The 19,682-nt window shown below is 57.9% G+C and overlaps 3 protein-coding genes across 8 annotated transcripts in view; 2 read left to right on the top strand and 1 right to left on the bottom strand.

Annotated features, from left to right (window-relative positions):
• Positions 1–118: 118 nt before the first annotated feature.
• The window catches only part of ZNF524 (zinc finger protein 524), a 29,779-nt gene continuing 10,215 nt past the window's right edge, over positions 119–19,682 (bottom strand). Inside the window, exons 1-2 of one of the 3 annotated variants that reach the window (XM_027618477.2) lie at positions 3,177–3,195; positions 119–1,204 (exon numbers count right to left, since the gene is read on the bottom strand). In XM_027618477.2, the coding sequence (XP_027474278.1) occupies positions 374–1,165 (792 nt within the window). In that variant the 5' untranslated portion in view covers positions 1,166–1,204; positions 3,177–3,195 and the 3' untranslated portion in view covers positions 119–373. Of the gene's footprint in view, positions 1,205–2,827; positions 2,934–3,176; positions 14,529–19,682 lie in introns of those variants that run through there. The other 2 variants (XM_027618476.2, XR_003524142.2) reach the window with 2 other exon arrangements.
• Positions 3,616–10,352, top strand: FIZ1 (FLT3 interacting zinc finger 1). 4 transcript variants are annotated; one of them, XM_027618354.2, is made up of 3 exons: positions 3,616–4,494; positions 5,072–5,421; positions 6,405–10,352. In XM_027618354.2, exons 2-3 carry the CDS (start codon positions 5,110–5,112, stop codon positions 7,602–7,604), a joined length of 1,512 nt encoding a protein of 503 aa, XP_027474155.1. In that variant the 5' UTR covers positions 3,616–4,494; positions 5,072–5,109; the 3' UTR covers positions 7,605–10,352. The 4 variants fall into 4 exon arrangements, with proteins under 4 accessions (XP_027474155.1, XP_027474154.1, XP_027474156.1 ...); XM_027618353.2 differs by having other exon boundaries at positions 3,625–3,716; XM_027618355.2 differs by lacking the exon at positions 3,616–4,494 and adding an exon at positions 4,537–4,684.
• ZNF579 (zinc finger protein 579) lies at positions 15,166–18,347 on the top strand. The gene is made up of 2 exons (XM_027618348.2): positions 15,166–15,266; positions 16,259–18,347. The coding sequence occupies exon 2, from the start codon at positions 16,261–16,263 to the stop codon at positions 17,926–17,928; it is 1,668 nt and encodes a 555-aa protein (XP_027474149.1). The 5' UTR covers positions 15,166–15,266; positions 16,259–16,260; the 3' UTR covers positions 17,929–18,347.

Raw genomic sequence — 19,682 nt, 5'->3', positions numbered from 1 at the left:
AGCCTTCAGCGCCAAGTGTTATAACAAGGCACATGACATGGGGTTCTCCCAAATTCCATGCACGCCCATCAGGGTGGCATAGGGACGGGAGAACATTTGAAGGAAGGGCCAGCCCTGGTACCATCACTGAATACACACAGAAGCCAGGAGGCAGAGATTTATTTCCAAGGCCCCTGCCCCCAGGGGCCTGTCAGTCCGGGGGAGGGTGGCAGAAGGCAGCAGGACCCAGGAATTTAGGCCCTCACCCTCGACCCCCTCCCACAACGGGAAGACCACCAGGTATAAGGGTGTCCCCACTTTCCTGCCCAGGCTCAGCACCAGCTGAATTCCCAGCTCTACACCTGACCCGGGGAGCGGTGGCCCACGGTGTGGGTCAAGCCCGCTCTTTCCCCTCCGGCTCCTCCACCTCCTCCTGGGTCCCCGCCGTAGCCGGAATGCCCTCGTCGTCCCACGGTGGTTCAGGCCCTGGGTCCGGGGAACACAGGGGTACCCCCATGGCCTCGGGGTGCTTGCGTTTGGCATGGCGCCGGAGCGTGTTGGCCTCCGTGAAGCGCAGCCGGCAGACAGGGCACTGGTAAGGGCGCTCCCCGGAGTGGACACGGTGGTGGTGGGCCAGCTCGCCCGCCTCGCGGAAGCGGCGAGGGCACAATGGGCAGCGGAAGGGCCGAAGGCCGGCATGGATGTTGCAGTGCCGCCGCAGGTGGCTGGACCGCTTGAAGGTCTTGCCGCAATCCTTGCACTCATGCGGCTTCAGCTCTGAGTGCGAGATGCTGTGGCGTTCCAGGTCGGAGAGGTAGGGGAAGGCCCGCAGGCACACCGGGCAGAAGTGCGGGGCCTTCTTAGGGCCAGAGCCCTCAGGCAAACCTGCCGCTGACCCCTCAGAGAGCGTATAGGGCACACCCTGATCATCGATCAGCAGGAGGTCGCTGCCACCGCCGCTGTCCACAGGGGCTGTCACCCCTTGTGCCAGCGGGGGCTCCTGCCCTGACTTGGGGGGGCGGCCCCGCTTGCGAGGGAGGGTGGCCTTGAGCGTCCGATTCGAGGAGGTGGCCCCCCCGGGACGCCGGCCTCGGCGGCCCCGGGGTACAGGAGGAGATAAGGCCAGAGGTTTCTCTTCCTCCCCGGGCAAAGGCGAAGGCAACGGGTCTGGGCTGGGGGTGTCCATTGAGCAGTGGGGGGCTTGGGTCTGGGCACTGGAGCCGGGCTAAGAGGAGAGAGGGGGCAGCCGTCAGTGCAGGGAGGGTCTGGAGCATCCCTTGTCCCCCAACACCTCGCCCATCCCTTGGTCTGAGTCTCTTCACCTGGGCATGGCGGACATTCACCTGGACAGTTATAGCCACACCGGTGGGTAAGAGAGCAAGGCAATTCTGTACCAGTTGGTAAACAGACACTGCCCTGAGCCACACAGGTGTTCCCTGAGCCTCCCTAACCCCTCTCCTAGAAGTTCAGGGTCAACTTGAACCAAAATGAAGAAAAATCTTCATGGGAGGATAGGATAGAGTCCAACTAAGGGTCTGGGCCAGTATTTTGATCCTCAAAACAAAGAGCCCATCAAACCTGAGCCATGGAGGCCCAGAAATGTTCTGTGCCGCTTCTGATTGGCAGAGTGGGAGGAGTGGGAGTTCAGGACTAGAAGAAGGGACCGGTCCCACGTGATGTTTGGCTCCGAGTCATGGATGAAGAAATGTGCCAGAACTGTTAAGAGTCTGGGGTCCCAAGTCAGAGTTCTGGGTTCAGTTCCAGGGCCTGTCGCTCACTCTCTGTGTGGTCTGGGCCAAAGTGCTCACTTCTCTGAGCCTCAGTTAAGCCTTTTGCAAAATAGGATGAATAGTCCCACCTATTTACACAGACATGTCATGAGGATAATACACATAAAGTGCTCAGTGCACAGAAATCCCTAGGAGATAGCAGCCCATGTTATCCTGGTGAGTGGCTAAGCTTCACATCAACCCTCCGAATAATGGTACATCACCCCCACTTTGCAGCTAGGGAAACGGAGGCACGGGAAAGCCACGTCAGTTGCCCAAGCCCTCTCTGCCAGTAAGTAGCAGGACCAAGATTCGAACCAGATCTCAAGGACACCAATGGCCCAGGGAGTGAGAAGACATGGACCCAAGGAGACATCATGGAGCCCCTTACACCTGGGTTAGACTCCAGCTCTGCCGCTAATTAACAAGTGACCTTGCTTCTCTGGGCCAGTTTCCACTTCTGTAAAATGGATATAGCAGTGTTGTCGGTTGGTAACTGTAAGCACTCAGTAAACTACCATCATCACCACCACCACCACCACCAGCAGGACCACCAGCTCCATCACCAGAGCCTGGGACCACGAGACTAAAGTGTCATGAAGGGGAGAGGGAGGAAAAGAGATATTCAGTTAAAAGCTGGGTCTGCAGGTGCCACTGAACCCCCCTGGAACAGGCACATAAACTGAAGGCCAGAGTGGGGCCACCGCTTGTCCACGATCACAAGGTTTGCTCAGGTGGGAAGGCCTGGACTAGAACCCGGGTCTCTGGAACGGTGCCCTCCCCCTTGCCCCTCCGCCACCCCCGTGCAGGCGCGCACCCGCCGGCCCAAGCGCGCGGGGCGGGCCCTGCGGGGGCGGCGGCCAATGAGCGGCGCGCGGGCCGCAGACGGCGAGGGCCGCCAGGAAGGGGGTCTGCGCGCGCGCGCCCGGGCCGACTCCGCGGGGCGCGAGGTCGGCGCGCGCGCTGCGGCGGGCGCGGGCGCAGAAGCAGGTGTGGGGGCGCGCTCCAGGAGCGCGCGGCCCCGGGCCTCCCCTCCCTCCGCTCCCCTCTCCCCGCCCGGACCCCCGCCTCTCGGGTACCTCATTTGCATGTCGCCTGGGCTCGCGAGTGTGCGCGCGCGGGGGCGACGGGCCGGCGCGTGGGAAGGGGCGGGGGCCGGGGGCCCTGCCCCTCGGCGGCGCGCGCGGGGACGGCCCCGCCCCCTCCCGCCCCTCCCCCTTCTCCGTCGGGCCCGCGCCCGCCGGGAACAAAGAGGACGCGCTGGGTCCTAAGGACCGGTCACGTAGTCGCAGAGAACACGCGCCTGCGCGCCCGTCACCCTTACTGGCCCCGAGCGGGAAATAACCCCACCAATACATTCCCAACCACGTAGAAATGTCTTTCCTCCCACAAAGCACCCAGTAGGGTGACCCAATCAAAGACAGGTACCGCAAGGATGAGGAGCGGGAAAATGGCTGCTTGTTCCCGTAATTAACATGGCGCCTGATAGGCTTCAAAGCGCCCTAGAGGGCTGACAAGATGGAACATGCTCTGTCCTCCTAGCTCTACCACAGCGGCCGAACTTCAATTTTTCTTTTATCCTGGTGCAACTCTACCAGGAGAAGCCTGAGGCTGCGAAACAGGAATAAAATCTGCCGTGATGTATGTTAACACCCGTCAGGGCAGGCACGGAGGGTAGGAGGCCAAGCGGGGTGTTTGTTGCCCTTAGTCTGGTGCAGGGAGTCACCCCAGGCCCCGCCTCTACCCTGCCCTCACCAAAGATGGCGCCATCCTGGCTTCTCCAACCTCCAGTGCTAGGGGATGGGACGGGAAACAGGGAGAAGGGCGGGCGGTGAGGAGGGGGAAGCCAAAGGGGCGGGAGAAAGGAGGAGTGTGGGGGGAGACAGGAGCCGAGGCGGAAGTCGAGGGGCCCCCGGGTGGAAGTGACGCTACCCCCGCTGCCCAAAATGTCGGCGCCCAGAGGGAGGTGTAAGTAATTAAAGAGAAAAGCCGACTGACTTTCCCGGCTTCCTGGGGCCGCCCCAGGGCTTCAGAACCCCCGCTCCGAACGAGCGAGGTGGACTCGCCCGGCTGCGGGTCCCGCTTGACCTGCTTCTGCCCCGGGCGCCCCGGGCCGCACCTTTTAGGGACAGGGGGGAGGGGCACAAAAGGCCGGTACTCGGGGCCTCGGTCCCAGAGCCGACTGGGGAGGTGGGGGGGGCAGCCCTGCAGGCAACTGGGTGGGAAGGAGGCGGGGCTTCGTGGTGGCAGAGGCGGAGCAATCGCAGGGAGGAGCTTCCCGTGTGGGCGTGGCTTAGAATGGAAATGGGCTGGGCTTGAAGGATGGAAGGGACTTACCGGGGGCTGAGTGGGGAAATGGGGTTCAGGGCGAAGGTGGGCGCAGCTTGGAGTAGAAGGGGAGTAGTTGGTCTGGAAGTAGGCACGGTGAGGTGATGGGATTGAGGTGTGCAACTTGGCTAGTCTTAGTGGAAATAATAAGTCTTCATAACGTAAGTGCAGTGACTTCCAGGGGTAGGGAGGGGCTCCCAGGGGAAGGCTGAGAACGGGAGATTGAGGGCAGGGTCTTGCAAAGAACGGGGCTTCCCTCCAGCTAGGTTTCAAGGAAAAACTGAGTGGTGTTTTGGAGGCAGACCTTAGGACTTAGGGAACTCAGAGGAGCCTAGCGGATAGTAGCAGTCAGAACAGCTTACCTGTTGAGCCCTGGCTGTGGCCCAGTTTTGCGTAATCCTCACCTCCACTCCATGAGGTAGGTACTCCCCTCCCTCCCTATTTTGCAGATGGACAGAGTTTCAGTTGGTTTCACTGGAGGTTCCAGGACTGGTTCTGGTCGCCCTGGAAGGTTGACTCAAGTGCACTTGGCCCCAAATCTCTGTCCTCTCATTCCCTAGGAATGTGACTCTTTATCTGAAGATGGTTTTCACTCTTGAAGAACAGTGGTAGGGCCTTTCAGAAGGGTCTTGTCAAGGAGTACAAGACGCTTCGGGAACAGTGTGGGGACTTTGGGAGGACTAGGTGGGACCTGATTGAGAGTGGGCGGGGTTTAGAGAGGAGTGGGGAGTCCATTGGAAAAGAAGGGGAGAGGCTTAAAAACCGTCCAGTAAGGTCGAAGTGACTTGGGACTGATTAGGAAGATCGGCAGATGAGTGGGAGAAGGGTTTGTAGGAGAGTGGGAGGGGCTTACAGAACGGTGGCTGTGGCTTGGAGGGAAGTGGGAAGGGTTTCCAGGGAACAGATGGTGGGTGTGTGAGTCCAGGGAGCCTGATGGAGAGGGCTCATGGGAAGCTGACTCCACCTGCCCTCCATGTCTCCTCCCTGCTCCACAGAGAGCCTCCATTTGCTACTGCCTTCGCACCACGCCATCATGGATGATGCCCCGCTGCCAGTGCCCCCGGTCCCTGCCCCTGCCCCGGCCCCAGCACCTCCCGCTGCTGCTCCCCGGGTCCCATTTCACTGCAGTGAATGCGGCAAGAGCTTCCGCTACCGCTCAGACCTTCGGCGCCACTTCGCCCGGCACACTGCACTCAAACCCCATGCGTGTCCACGCTGTGGCAAGGGCTTCAAACACAGCTTCAACCTGGCCAACCACCTGCGTTCACACACCGGCGAGCGGCCCTACCGCTGCTCTGCCTGCCCTAAAGGGTTCCGAGACTCCACCGGCCTGCTGCACCACCAGGTGAGTCCCGCAGGCTGGACCCAGACTGGCCTCTCTGGGCTAGACACACCCTTGGAGCCACAGGGCTTCACGCTGGGCAGCAGAGAGCACTGTGTTTTCTCATTTAGCCTTACAGTTCTCCAGGCAGGCAGTACCAATCGAAAGGACTCGTCGTTCAAAATCTGTCTCTGCTACTCCCAGACAAAGGCCAGTATCTGTAAAGGCACAGTCTTGCACGGTACACTGGCCACATTTCAAGTGCCCAAGAGCCACATGTCGCTGGTGGCTGGTCAGTGGCAGATAGAGAACATTTCCACCATTGCAGAAAATTCTGTTGGACAGTTTTTGCTCTAGAAGTTTGGACATGTACCTTGAAAAGCCACCTCCCACCCCAGGGGATTATAAAAGCTCCTCTCCACCTTTCCCCAACATCTACTGCCGTAAAGGACATCAGTAGGACATTGGAAACTTTGTCAACAATAATCCTAATTTCTAGTAATTGAGTCGTTCTTTAGTGATGATTTTATCCTATCATCACAAGAACCCTGTGAAGTGGCATGTCTTATTGTGCCTGTGTACAGAGGAGAAAAGCAGAGTCCCAGAGATGATGTTTACTTGTCCATTTGTCACTGAGAGTGGAAAGCAGAGCTGGGATTTGAACCCAGTTTTGTTAGTGCTCAGAGCCCTAGTACTTGGCCACTCTCCCAGGGAGTCCCAATCTCCTAGGTGGGCTTGTTGAAAATGAGCTAAGAGTTAGTCTGGAAGAATGGGAAGAAGAGTCTTCCAGCTTTAAGGAACAGCACGTGCAAAGGTCCTGAAAATGAAGGGACTGAAAGAATGCCAACATGGCCCGAATGGGAGCAGTCGAGTGAGAGGGTTGAAGCTGGGTGCGGCTTTGTAGAAGCTGCAGGGAGCTTGGACCACGCCCTTCTGGGAGTGCAGAAAAGTGACCTGCATGCGAGATCCTCAGCCCTGATGCTAGGCTCTCCCTCCCTCCCTCCCAGGTCGTCCACACTGGTGAGAAGCCCTACTGCTGCCTGGTCTGTGAGCTCCGCTTCTCCTCGCGCTCCAGCCTGGGCCGCCACCTCAAGCGCCAGCACCGTGGGGTGCTCCCGTCCCCACTGCAACCCGGCCCAGGCCTGCCGGCCCTGAGCGCACCCTGCTCCGTCTGCTGCAATGTGGGGCCCTGCTCAGTGTGCGGGGGGGCAGGGGCCGGTGGCGGAGAGGGCCCAGAGGGGGCCGGGGCAGGCCCGGGCAGCTGGGGGCTGGCAGAGGCGGCCGCCGCCGCCGCCGCCTCGCTGCCCCCTTTTGCGTGCGGAGCCTGCGCACGGCGCTTTGACCACGGCCGTGAGCTGGCGGCCCACTGGGCTGCGCACACAGATGTGAAGCCCTTCAAGTGCCCGCGCTGCGAGCGCGACTTCAACGCCCCCGCGCTGCTGGAGCGGCACAAGCTGACGCACGACCTGCAGGGCCCGGGCGCGCCCCCGGTGCAGGCCTGGGCCCCGGGGGCCAGCGCTGGGCCCGACCCAGCCGGCGACAGCGGCGGCACTGCGGAAGTGGGCAACTCCCAAGCGGCCTGGGACGGCGGGCTGCTCCTGGGCCACGCTGGGGGCAGCGTGCCCGAGCTCGCGGGGCTGCTCCCCGAAGGCGGCGGGGAGGCCCCTGCCCCGGTGGCCGCGGCCGAGGCGTCGGAAGACACCCTGTACCAGTGCGACTGCGGGACCTTCTTCGCATCAGCCGCAGCGCTGGCCAGCCACCTGGAGGCCCACTCGGGCCCCGCCACGTACGGCTGCGGCCACTGCGGGGCCCTGTACGCGGCGCTGGCTGCCCTGGAGGAGCACCGGCGGGCCAGCCACGGCGAGGGCGGCGGAGCGGAGGCGGCCCCTGTGGCCCCGGAGGGGGAGCCCGCGTCTGGCGAGGCCGCGTCCGGCTCCGGCCGGGGCAAGAAGATCTTCGGCTGCTCCGAGTGCGAGAAGCTGTTCCGCTCGCCGCGTGACCTGGAGCGCCACGTGCTGGTGCACACGGGCGAGAAGCCGTTCCCGTGCCTCGAGTGCGGCAAGTTCTTCCGCCACGAGTGCTACCTCAAGCGCCACCGGCTGCTGCATGGCACCGAGAGGCCCTTCCCCTGCCACATTTGTGGCAAGGGCTTCATCACGCTCAGCAACCTCTCACGGCACCTGAAGCTGCACCGGGGCATGGACTGACGCCACCAGGCTGCGCCTGTGCCCCACCGCCCCTCCCCAGGGGCTGCACTCAGGGCCCGCGGCCAGATCCCCGGGCCCTGCCGTCAGGGGACCCCGGCGGGAGATAGCGGGCCACCAGACACCCACACAGGCCCCTGAGCTGGGGGCAGCAAATAAATGGAAGGACTCCTCAGCTCCGGGGTCCAGGATCTAGGAAGAGACTCTTGAGCACCCCCAAATCAACAAGCCTCCCCAAGCTGTGGGGACCTAGCAATGAGAAATGGGTCTCTACAAGTACTTCTCATCTTGAAGACCCTAGTAATAAAAGATGGGCATCCTTCCCCCAAAGGAAGACTGCCCCTCTCCCCAAGAGCCATCATTTCCAATGACCTTGATCTGGAGAATGTGGGGGACCATGTCCCCGAACTTCCCTGGATCCCCCTGAATGCTACCCACCAGTCACTGGTGCCCCCCCGAAAATGGATATAGCCGGAATCTGCCTTCCCCCCGACCCCATTTCATTCCTTATGCTGAAAGAGGACCAGGGTAGATGCCCTCTGCCCTCAACCCCCCTCCCCAATTAGGTCTCCCCTACTGCAGAATGGATCCATCCTAATGATCTTCCCCATCCCAAACACTAGAATAGGCTGGTTTGAAATCCCTCCTGCCCAGTAGAATGAACTGAATCAGATACACACCCCTGTCCACTGGAATGGGCTGGTCCAGATTGTGGCCTGTACCCACCCTCCTTAGGCGAATACAGCAGACACTCCCTTCCTCTAGAGTGTGGGCCAGTCCACATCATTCCCCATCCTGTGAACTCATCTGAATGGGAGGTGGTGGACATTGGGGTTTTCCTCCCACTCTGCTGTAGCACCTGTCTTTCCATCTCTGTTGGTTTGTCTGTCTCTGTGTTCCTCTCAACCCCAAGGGGAAGGGGGTTTGGCCCGGGGCTTCCCCCCGTGAGCCCCGACCTTGCCCCTCATCCCACTCCCTAATGTCTCCAGGACCCCAATAAACCTTGTCCTGTCAGTCACTGCTGTCTCATTTTCTGATCCTTGGCTCCAGAGAGGTAGGGTATTTCTCCCTCCCTGATTTAGGATGAGCTCCCTAAATAGAAGCTCCCGCCTGGCAAATCTTTCCTCCCTCCTGGCGAATGTTGAGTCCCTTAGATAGTACACGACCATTAAAATAAAGAATGGCTTAAGTTTCATCTCAGTGGAACCCTGTCCCTTAAACACAAGATCCACCTCCAATGGACTGTATGTGCCCCATAGAACCAGACATGCCCTTTATACACCATCAATCCCATAAGACATGCCCCCTACAAACAAAACCGTCTCCTTAAAGAAAAGTTCTAGCTCTAAGAAGAGACCCTGTATCTTAGACTCTGCCTCCAGGTGACCAGATGTATACGTTAGACACTGTATCCAACCCCAAGGATAGGATTCACCCGTCAGGGAAGGAGTCAGCCATTCCTCTTTTCTCTTAGGCACTAGATTACATTCCTGTCCTGAGTGCTACTCTGTGCCAGGCATTGTATGCCTCTCTGGGGATCCAACAGTGAAGGAAAAAAGAACTCCTCGTGGGGCTTATCTTTTAGTGTTTGAGCAGTGGGGTGGACGAAAGTAAAGAAATGGAAGTAATTTCAGGTGGTTCTGAGCATGCTGAAGGAGGGGAGGAAAGGTGTTAAGAACGTGAGTGACCCCGTGACAATGCCTTCTCAGTGCAGGTGTCCCGTGGACGTCTCTACAGAGGTGGCATTCAATTTGAAACCCAAAGGGTGATGAGAGGTCAGCGAGCCGGGTGGGCACGGAGGAGAGAGGGATGAAGGGATGTCAAGGGGTCAGGCCCCACAGAGCCTGGTGGGCCAAGACAGGCGTTTGTGCTCTCCAGGTAATTGCACGCCAAGATTTTAACGTGGAGGGATGTGGCCACTCTTGCACTTCACAAAGTTCCCTCTGGCTGCTAAGTGGAGAAGGAATTGCAGTCCAGCAGGAGAGATGCGTAGGAGCCTAAACCAGAATGGTGAAGAGAAAGGGGTGGATTCAAGATGAATTCTGTAGGTAGAGAGAGAGAGAGAGAGAGAGAGAGAGAGAGAGAGAGAGAGAGAGTGTGTGTGTGTGTGTGTGTGTGTGTGTGTGTGTGTGTTTAATTGAAAGGGAGGAATCAGGAGGGACTGGTTGGGTGGTGGCAGTTTGTGTTAAGGCCAGAAAAGGGGAAGAATGAGTTTGGGTATGGGTTTAGGGGGATCAAGAATTCCATTTTGAGCTTCTTAAATTTAAGACACCTGGGAGATTGGCATGCACTGATAAGGCTGAAGATGTGTGTATCCTGTGATACAGTGATCCCACTGCTAGGCACGAACCCTAGAGAAACCCTTTCACCTGCACCAGGAGACACATTTAAACATTCCCAGCAGCAATCTGTACAGCCTCAAACTCTGAACAACTGATATGTCATTGCTATGGTCTGAATGTTCTCCCATCAAAATCTCTATGTTGAAATCCTAAAGCCCAATGTGACGGTATGTGGAGATGGAGCTTTTGGGAGGTGCTTAAGTCATGAGGGTGGAGTCTTCATGCAAGGGACCAGTGCCCTCATTTAAAAGCCTCCAGAGAGATCCCCAGCTCCTCCTACCCTGTGAGGACACAGCAAGAAGCACTGGCCATAAGCCCAAAAGAGGGCCTCCCCAAGAAGACAAGCATGCCGGTGCCTTGATCTTGGACTTCCAGCCTCCAGAGAACTGTGAGCAATAAATTTCTGTCGTTTATTAAGCCACCCAGTCTGTGGTATTTTGTTACAGCAGCTGGAACAGACTAAGACATCCGTCAACAATACAGCAGATAAATAAACGGTGGTATCTTATGCTATGGGATACTATACAGCAGTGAAATACCGGGGTGCAGATACACACAATTACATGAATGCAAAGTTACAAAGAAGCCCAACACACGAAGTCAACTACACAGAGTATGATTCTATTTACTTAACATTCAAAAGCAAGCAAAACTAAACCATAATATTGTTTAGGATGTATTGTGGGTAGTGAACCATCTAGAAAGGCAAGAAAACCTTCTCCCATAAAACTCAGAACAGTGGGGTTGGATGCGTTAAGCTTGGAATGGGACTTGCCGAACGTTCTATGGACTCTGGGGCAGCTGCTAACATCCCGTTTCTTAATCTGGTGATCTATTGATAATTATTTGTTAACTGTGCATCTGTATCGTGCCCTTTTAGTCTATGCGTCTTATATTTCACAAGGAAAAAAATTAGAGGAGGGAGACATATTTGCGGGGAGAGAAAACAAGAAGACATTTTTGCCTGGAGATCCACAGTTGCCCATTTGAAGGCTCCAGGTCAGCTCCTGGGGACGCTCAACCTTGAAGATACTTCCTCTCCGCTCTCCCACCCAGGAACCAGGAACAAGACTCATCCCCTGGGGCAAAAACCAAAACCCAAAAACCGCCTTGAAGAAACAAGACCCGCCCCCTTAGATTCAGGCACCGCCCCAGGGACAAGACCCACCCACTTCGAGACCTGCTCTGCCGGAGCACTGAGGGTCTGGACACTAGCCAGGGTTGTCATGGAGATGGCCGCAGGCTAGGGGTTAATGAATAGGGACCTCTGGAGGCTGAGGCTCCGCCCACCTCACCTCCAACCCAATCTTTTCTCTTCTGAGACAATAGCGACAGGGACTCACCCATTTCGCCGCGGGCCTCCCAAGGGCGGGGCGCAGGGCTGGACCTCGTACCTAACTCATCTCACTGTGGCCCCATCTTATAGATGTGCTAACTGAGGCTCAGAAGGGGTGGGGAGGATTCTACTCTGGGGGCGATCTCAGCCTCTCCCGAGCGCCAGTTACTGGCCTGAAGCTGACGACGCTCACGTGTCTGCTGCCGGAGCTGCCTCGGGCAGCTGACCAGTCGAGCCAGCCACCTGCACGCTCAGCTGAGCTCCGCAAGTCCCCGCCACCTGCCTTCTCCCTTCGGGGCAGTCACCCTCTCCTGAAGCCCCAGCCTCACTCCTCACTCACTCTTCATCCACTTTTCTGGGCGCGGCTGGGCGCTGACGGGTGAGCGGTTAAGCAAACGGGCAAAGCCGACCCCTGCCCTCAGCGAGTTTATATTCCAGGGGAGGGGAGATAGGCGATCAGTGGATAATCCACGAGTAGCCAACTGCTTGTTTGCGATAAGGACAGTTTGAAAATTAAGGCGGAGTGAGGACTACAGGGTGACGGGAGGGCTGTTTTAGCTAGGGTGGACAGGAGAGGTGTCTCTGAGGACGTCTGGAAGAAATGAGGGGGAGTAAGTCACACTCTTTGGAAATCCAGGGGAGGGCATTCCAGGCAGGGGGGAATGGCACGTTCAAAGGCCCTGAGTCCACAAAGAGCAAAGAAGGTGGTGTAGCTGGAGCGGAGTGAAGCAAGAGAGAGGTAGCCAACAGTTGAGGGAGGCTCCAGGGGCCAGACCTGTCGAGACTTCCAGGCAGGGGGTGAGGAACACGGGAGGAGGGGCAGGGAAGCCACGGGAGGTTGACAGGACGTGATTTCTGGCCGCGCAGTAGGGGCGCTGGAGGCAGGAGAACCAATGAGGAGGCAGTTGCAGGGGGACTGGCAACCAGGAGTGCCGTCCTGAGCCAATCAGCGCTAGGGCCCGCCCCCTGCCCGAGAACCTGCTGCCCCGCAGGGGCCGGCAGTGCCTAGGCCCCCTCTCTCACCTGGGCCCGCGCCCCGCCTCCTCCCTGCTCCCAGCCTTGGTTTCCCCTGCATTCGGCCGGGCCTCCACGCGGGTCCCACAAGAATTTCTCTAAAACATTAATCGGATCATGTGACTTTCCAGCTTAAAACCTTTTCAATGGCTTCTCAGTGCACTAGGAATGTGTCCAGCATTCAGCCTGGACTAAGAGGCCTGACACGGTGGCTCGTGCAGCTCCCGGCCTCTCTCCACCACACTGCCGCCTTTGATGTCCTAATCCAAGGCCTGGAGTCTCCCCCAAGACAAGATCTCCCTCTCCAACCCCAATATGCTCTTCCCTCTTCCATTCTTGAATCTTCCTTCCTTCCTTCCTTCCTTCCTTCCTTCCTTCCTTCCTTCCTTCCTTCCTTCTTTTGGGAAAAAAATGTTAAGCCTTTAAAATATAGATAATGAAATAACACCCCCCCCCAGCCAGGTATAGACTCAGAAGAATTGAAAACAACCATGCAAACAAAAACTTATACACAAACGTTCATAACAGTACTATTCCCAATAGCCAAAAGGTAGCAACAACCCAAATATCCATGAACAGATGAATGGACAAAATGCAGTATACCCATATGGTGGAATATTATTCAACCAGTAAAAGGAGTGACATACTGATACATGCCACAACATAGACGAATCTCGAAAACATGCTAAGTGAAAGAAGCTGGTCATAAGAGATTACGTATTGTATGACTCAACTGATATGAAATGTCTGCAGGAGGCAAAGCCATAGAGAGACAAAGCTGATTATTGGTCGCCAGGGGCTGGGAGGAGAAGGAAATGGGGAGTGACAGTTTAATGGATCTAGATTTCTGTTGAGGGAGATGAAAAAGTTCTGAAACTAGATAGTGGGATGGCCACACACACCCCCATATACTGTCTATCATATTTGAAACGTTAGAGGTATACCTCACGCTCCATAGGCCCCTCTAGGATCTGATTGCTTCTCCCTGCTACAAGGTAACTCCTACCACCAATTTGGTGCTTACTGTTTCCATGGATATTTTTAGACTTTCACTCATATGTATATATCCTTTAAAAAGTCGTACTATTGACCAGGTGCTTTTAAAAGTCATGTTCTTCACCTCTGTCTTTTCTCCCATCTCTTTGTGAAATGCAAAGACTCACTGAGACTCACTAGCTTTAAAATGTTTTGGTACCTCACTTTACTGCTCTTTAAAATGGGAGAATAATGTGACCCACTCCATAAGGTAAGGAGAAACAAATGGGTTTGTATTTGTAAAGCACTTACAAGACGAAGCTATTATTTTTGTTTTATTTATTTTTATTACCCCCCCCCCATTTTATTCTTGTTCCTTTACTTTTTTGAATATGGAACACATTCACGTGGCTTCAAATTCAAGAAGTACAAAAGGATTGAGTGCAGTAAGTTTCAGTTCTGGGAGTTAGACAATGTTGCTAGTTTCCTCTTCTTCCAGACACAACCCACTGATAAGCACAGATAGTTAGAACAGGTGGCAGGCTGTTTTCCACCTTCCTTTCTGCCCGCCCCCCCCCTTCACTTCACATTATCACTTGGAGTGTTTCCATATTTTTACACAGCAAGTTTCTTCATCTTTTTTTTTTTTTTTGATATGGAACATTCCACTGGGCAGGTCAATCATGACGCCACTCGAATCCCCTATGGATGGGCATTTAGCTCATTTCCAGTCTTTTTCAGTGTGCAATACTGCACTGATTCACCTGGTACAGATGTCGTTTTGCATGTTTCTGAACAGATCTGACAGATAAGTTCCTAGAATTGCTCACGTGTTAAGGCTGTTCCAAATTTCACTTGCCCCAGCCATGTACAAAAAGGTCCTGTTTCCCACACTCTTGTGGACAACGTTCAGCGTGTACTTCACCTTAAACAGCGACAGGCTGCAGGCATACCTCTGCAACAAGACTTTCCTGCTCAGCATCGGGCATTTGAGATGTGTTGAGGTGCATTTCTCTCTCATTTTCCCTTGACTTATCCTTCTCATCTCCAACCCTTGGCTTTCTTCCTGCAGGTTTCAGCAGAAATACTGTTGCCTCCTGGAAGACCTTGAGGATTGCTCTCACCCCAGTGGGGGATCAGCTCGGTGCCTTCTCTGTTCTCTGTCTTCCCACCAAATCCTCTTTCCTGCGTTAGAGCACATTTTCCAGGAAGGTGACTGGATCTGTGTCTGACTGCCTCCTCCATCTGACGGTGAGCTTCCTGCAGACAGGGTCCAATGGTAGCTCCAGCACCAAGGACAGAGCTAGCCCACAGTAGGTGCTCAGTAAATATCGGTAGCTTAGGATCCAGTGAATATATATAGCAAAATATATGCAGGACTCAGGAGCACAGTAGGTGCTCAGTACATGTTGGTCTCTTAAGAGCGAATGAATATACGCAGGGCTTGTTATAAGGTGGCGGGGGGGGGCACTGAGGCTAGGAGAAGGGACAGTCGCTTGCTCAGGCAGCCAAGTGAAGGCTGGAGTGGGGTTCTAGTCCAGAGCGCCCCTACTTTCCTTGAGGCTTCTGCCACTGCCTCATTCACCTCCCTCCCCCGGCATCCCCTCGCCCAACACAGTGCCTGGCACAGACAGGACCTGATAAATGTGTATTTGTTGAAGGAATGAATGAATATGTGTGTCTGCTGAGGTGGGGAGGGGAGCTGCGTCCAGCTTCCCAGGCCCCCAGCCCCCTCCCCGTACAGGACCCAGGAATCCAAGCCGCCCGCCCTCCCCGCCCCTCTGGGTCCCCTCGTCCTCCCGCTTCCGGCCTTGCAGCCGGTCTTTCCTCTTTTGGGCTCGGTCGAGAGGCCGGGTTTCCGGGCGGAAGGCTTAGGCTGTGACACCGAGCCCAGCCTCCTCCACCCCCCACCACGCTCGGGCCCTCCCTCCCTCCCCGCCACCACCGTCCGCGTTTGGCCGGCCGCGGGGAAGGAAGAAAGGAGCGAAGGAGGCGGAGGTAAGAACCAGGCGCCCAGCGATCAGGGCCGAGCCCCAGGGTCGGGGCTCGGAGATCCGCGAGGCCACGACCCGCGGCCCCAATTCTGCTGATCACGCCTGCGGGGAACCGCAGGCTGGGCCCGGTGGGGAGCTCGGACCCCCGTGGGGACCTAGGGCTCCGGACCCTAGCAGCCTTGATGGGGGGCAGGCGTCCAGGGGCCGGGCCCTCGGCCGCCTCCTCCCTGGAGAATTCGGCCAGCTGAGCCCCCAACCCCCCCTCCCCCAATCCTCCCTGCCACTAGGACCCAGGAATCCATACCCCCCACTTACAGGAGTGGATCCGAGTCACCTCCCAAACCTGGGGTTCCAAACCCCAGCTCCCATCTCTCTCGGTCCCAGGAGTCCAGGGCCCCAGCCTCCCCCCCGCCCAAGAATCTGAGCCCTCCTACCCCTGGCCTCTCCCAGACCCTGGTCTGGGCACCCACACTGCATTTCCGGGGCCTCCCAATGTTGAATTGTACCCGCTCCACTCGGGCACCACAGGCTGGATCCCAGCCCCTCCCAACACGCTCCAGCGGGCCCCCTGGAGGAAAAGCAGTTGGCTGACTCCCTGTCTCCTCTCCTGTATCTCTGGCTTGTCCCCTCTCTCTGTCTCTCTGTCTCTCCCTACCTCCATCCTGCTGTGGCTCTTCTGATCTCTGTGTTTGCATCATCTCTCCCGAAATCTCTTTGTTTTCTCTCCCTCTCTGTCTCTGCTGGGAGTCCCATCTCTCTCTCCCGCTGGCTCCCACCATCCTGTCTTTACCGCTTCTCCTGCTGTCTGTCTGTCCCCGGGTCTTTGCTCTTTCTGTCTTGCTGGCTCTCTCCTTTGCCTGGCTGAACATCTGACCATCACTGAATCTCTATCTCTCTCTGTCTCTGCTTCTCTGCCTCACTCCACACATCTCCCTTTATCTGACCCACCCCATGCCCCCCCCCCCATGTCTCCTTGTCTCCTCTTTCTCCTTACAGGCATGGATCCGCAGCCCCCTCCACCCGCCCAGGGCAGCCCACCTCACCGTGGCCGGGGCCGGGGCCGGGGCCGAGGCCGTGGTAGGGGCCGTGGCCGTGGCAGGGGGGGCGCTGGAGCACCTCGGGCGCCCCTGCCCTGCCCGACCTGTGGCCGCCTCTTCCGTTTCCCCTACTACCTGTCCCGGCACCGACTGAGCCACTCAGGCCTCCGACCCCACGCCTGCCCCCTGTGCCCCAAGGCCTTCCGCCGGCCCGCCCACCTCTCCCGCCACCTGCGAGGCCACGGGCCCCAACCCCCACTGCGCTGCGCGGCCTGCCCCCGCACCTTCCCGGAGCCGGCCCAGCTCCGGCGCCACCTGGCCCAGGAGCACGCAGGCGGCGAGGTCGAGCTGGCCATCGAGAGGGCGGCCAAGGAGGCAGCCGAGTCCAGCTGGGGCTCCCAGGACGCGGGTGCGGAGCAGCCCACCACCGCCGCAGCTGGGGCCGCTGAGGAGGAGGCCGCGTGGCCCGAGCCGGCCACGCTGGCGGCCCCCCCGAGCGCCGAACCCCGGGAGTCGGAGGAGGAGGAGGCCGAGGCAGGGGCGGCGGAGCTGAGGGCCGAGTTGGCCCTGGCGGCTGGCCGGCAGGAGGAGAAGCAGGTCCTGCTCCAGGCCGACTGGACGCTGCTGTGCCTCCGCTGTCGCGAAGCCTTCGCCACCAAGGGCGAGCTCAAAGCGCACCCGTGTCTGCGCCCCGAGGGAGAACAGGAGGGTGAAGGGGGCCCCCCGCCCCGCCCCAAGCGCCACCAGTGCTCCATCTGCCTCAAGGCCTTCGCCAGGCCCTGGTCGCTGTCCCGCCACCGGCTGGTCCACTCTACTGACCGCCCTTTCGTGTGCCCAGACTGCGGCCTGGCCTTCCGCCTCGCCTCCTACCTCCGCCAGCACCGCCGCGTGCACGGCGCGCTCAGCCTCCTGGCCCCGCTGCCCCCGGCGGGCAAGAAGGACGACATGGCCTCGGGTGGACGGAACTCAGGGAAGGGGCCCGAGGGGGGCGAAGGGGCAGAGTGCGGGAGCGCCCCCGAGGGGGGAGAAGGCGGGCAGAACGGAGGGGACGCCACCCCGGCCCGGCCCCCCGCGGGGGAGCCCCGCTTCTGGTGCCCCGAGTGCGGCAAAGGTTTCCGGCGCCGCGCGCACCTGCGGCAGCACGGGGTGACCCACTCGGGGGCACGCCCTTTCCAGTGCGTGCGCTGCCAGAGGGAGTTCAAGCGGCTGGCCGACCTGGCCCGCCACGCGCAGGTGCACGCAGGGGGCCCGGCGCCGCACCCGTGTCCGCGCTGCCCGCGCCGCTTCTCGCGCGCCTACAGCCTCCTGCGTCACCAGCGCTGCCACCGTGCTGAGCTGGAGAGGGCAGCCGCGTTGCAGGCGCTCCAGGCCCAGGCCCCGCCATCGCCGCCACCGCCCCCGCCGCCCCCGCCAGCTGGGCAGGAGGAGGAAGGGCTTCCGCTGCCCATTGCACACATCAAGGAAGAGCCACCCTCCCCGGGAACCCCACCCCAGTCGCCGCCGCCGGCTCCCCCTGTCTTCCTCAGCGCCTCCTGTTTCGACAGCCAAGACCATTCAGCCTTCGAGATGGAGGAAGAAGAGATTGACAGCAAGGCCCACCTGCGCGGATTGGGAGGCCTGGCCTCCTGACCTTCACACCCACTCCTGGCCCCTCCATTTCGCTCCCGGTTTGCAATATGGAGGAGGGAAGTCGAAGGAGAGGCGCCTCCTGTCTACCCACCCTTCCCCTTCCAGCCCTCAACACTAAGGGGGGGGGGGGCCTGGACCGCCCCTCCCTCCCATCGCCCACCCCCAGGACCCCTGATGCTGGCTAGAAACTGCTTGCCCCAATAGGCCTCTGAAGGCAGGACGAGTTGGAAAAGGAGGCGGAATATATTGGCCAGAGAGATGGAGACTGGGGGGGGGGGATCCCCTGCCTGGCTGTCTCCCATTATACACACTGGACACCATCACCTCTTTGGAACTGCCAGACCCTTGGGGTCCCCAGTGAGCAAAGGTCCATCCCTGTCCTTTTGTCTGTCTGTGAATAAATGTGAGTTCGTGAAACAGGAGAGAGTGAGGCTGTCTGTGGGGGCTGCTAGAGGGGGGGTCTAGGGTGAGGCGGGATTCATCCAACAGCCACTGACCTTGCGTTCCAAGCAGGAAGGATCCAGATTCCCACATCAGGGAACGGGAGGGAGGTGCTCAGACACCAAGAAACTCAAGAGAAAAATCGGGAGTATGGCAACACTGGTTACCATCTGCCCAGGCATCTTTGGGGAGCCCCATGGCCCCCCTGTGCAATCTCTGCATGCATTCTTTCAGCAAACATTTGCCAGGCACAGCCCTGGGCCCTGGGGATGCTGGAGATCAGAAAGCCATGAGGAGCTAGAATTCTAGATCCACACTGCCCAATACGGTTTAGCTGCTAGCCGCACATGGCTGCTTCCATTTAGATTTAGAATGAGTAAATCGATTTAAAATAAAATAATTAAAAACGTTCAGTTCCTCAGTCACACAGTTTCAAGGTTCAGTAGCCCCATGTGGCTGGTGGCTACCCTGTTGGATAGCACAGATCTAGAACATTCCATCACTGCAAGAAGTTCTCTTGGACAGGGCTGCCCTAGATAATAAACTGATCTGCCATAGAGCACCAGGTATTAATGAGGGCTACTGAGAACACTGCATGGCTGGGAGGGAGGGCCCTCTGGTGACCTTTGACCTGAGTGAAGGACTGGGTAGAGGGAAGAGCAGGGACAAAGGCCATGAGGTAGTTTGGTGCTGCATGTTCGAGAAACCGCAAGAAATTGGGGTTGAGGGAAAGTGTCATTTTCTGCAAACCTTCTAATGGTTTTTTCTTCACCCATCTATTTGGGTCTTAAGGAGTGGAGAGGGAAAGATGTGTTCAAGCCATCTTCCTTAAACCCCTTCTCTTTCCTTCTATTGACCTCCTGCCTTCCCCCAGCGCCTTCAATGGCTCTCTCTTTCCTATGCAAATAATGATGACATCGACCACTTAGGTATCTTCATGCCTGTAAGGCCAGGAAAAGGGGTGAGGTCATCCCAGTTTTCCAGGGCAACAAACAGAGGCTTTGGGAAGGAGGATTTCTCCCTAGTGTGATGAAAACACCAGGCAGGGGCAGGGCTGGAGGGAGGGAAGCCAGAAACATGGAGGTTGAGGGTGTAGGAAGGGAGATGACTGACAACCCAGAGCTTTGCAGAATTCTCCCTGGCAAAGATTCAACACACCTTGGCTGAGCCCTTGGCACAGTGCCTGTCACGTAGTAGGCATTCAATCCATGTTAGCCCATTTGATTATCGCTGTATCATCCAGGGCTGGATGTAGGGGATGGAGTGATGAGTGAGACCACCTGAGCACCAGCCCTCGTGGAGCTTACAGACCA

This window comes from Zalophus californianus, chromosome 17, assembly GCF_009762305.2.
Source record: "Zalophus californianus isolate mZalCal1 chromosome 17, mZalCal1.pri.v2, whole genome shotgun sequence".
Classification (NCBI taxonomy): domain Eukaryota; kingdom Metazoa; phylum Chordata; class Mammalia; order Carnivora; family Otariidae; genus Zalophus; species Zalophus californianus.
The sequence above is the reverse complement of the archived record's forward strand: the minus strand, read 5'-3'. Positions and strand labels throughout refer to the sequence as shown.

Coding starts and splice junctions, on each gene's coding strand:
- FIZ1 (XM_027618352.2), top strand. CDS start 5,050: ATGTCTCCTCCCTGCTCCACAGAGAGCCTCCATTTGCTACTGCCTTCG. Junction 5,422..6,404: donor CCGGCCTGCTGCACCACCAG/GTGAGTCCCGCA, acceptor CCTCCCTCCCAG/GTCGTCCACACTGGTGAGAA.
- ZNF579 (XM_027618348.2), top strand. CDS start 16,261: ATGGATCCGCAGCCCCCTCCACCCGCCCAGGGCAGCCCACCTCACCGT.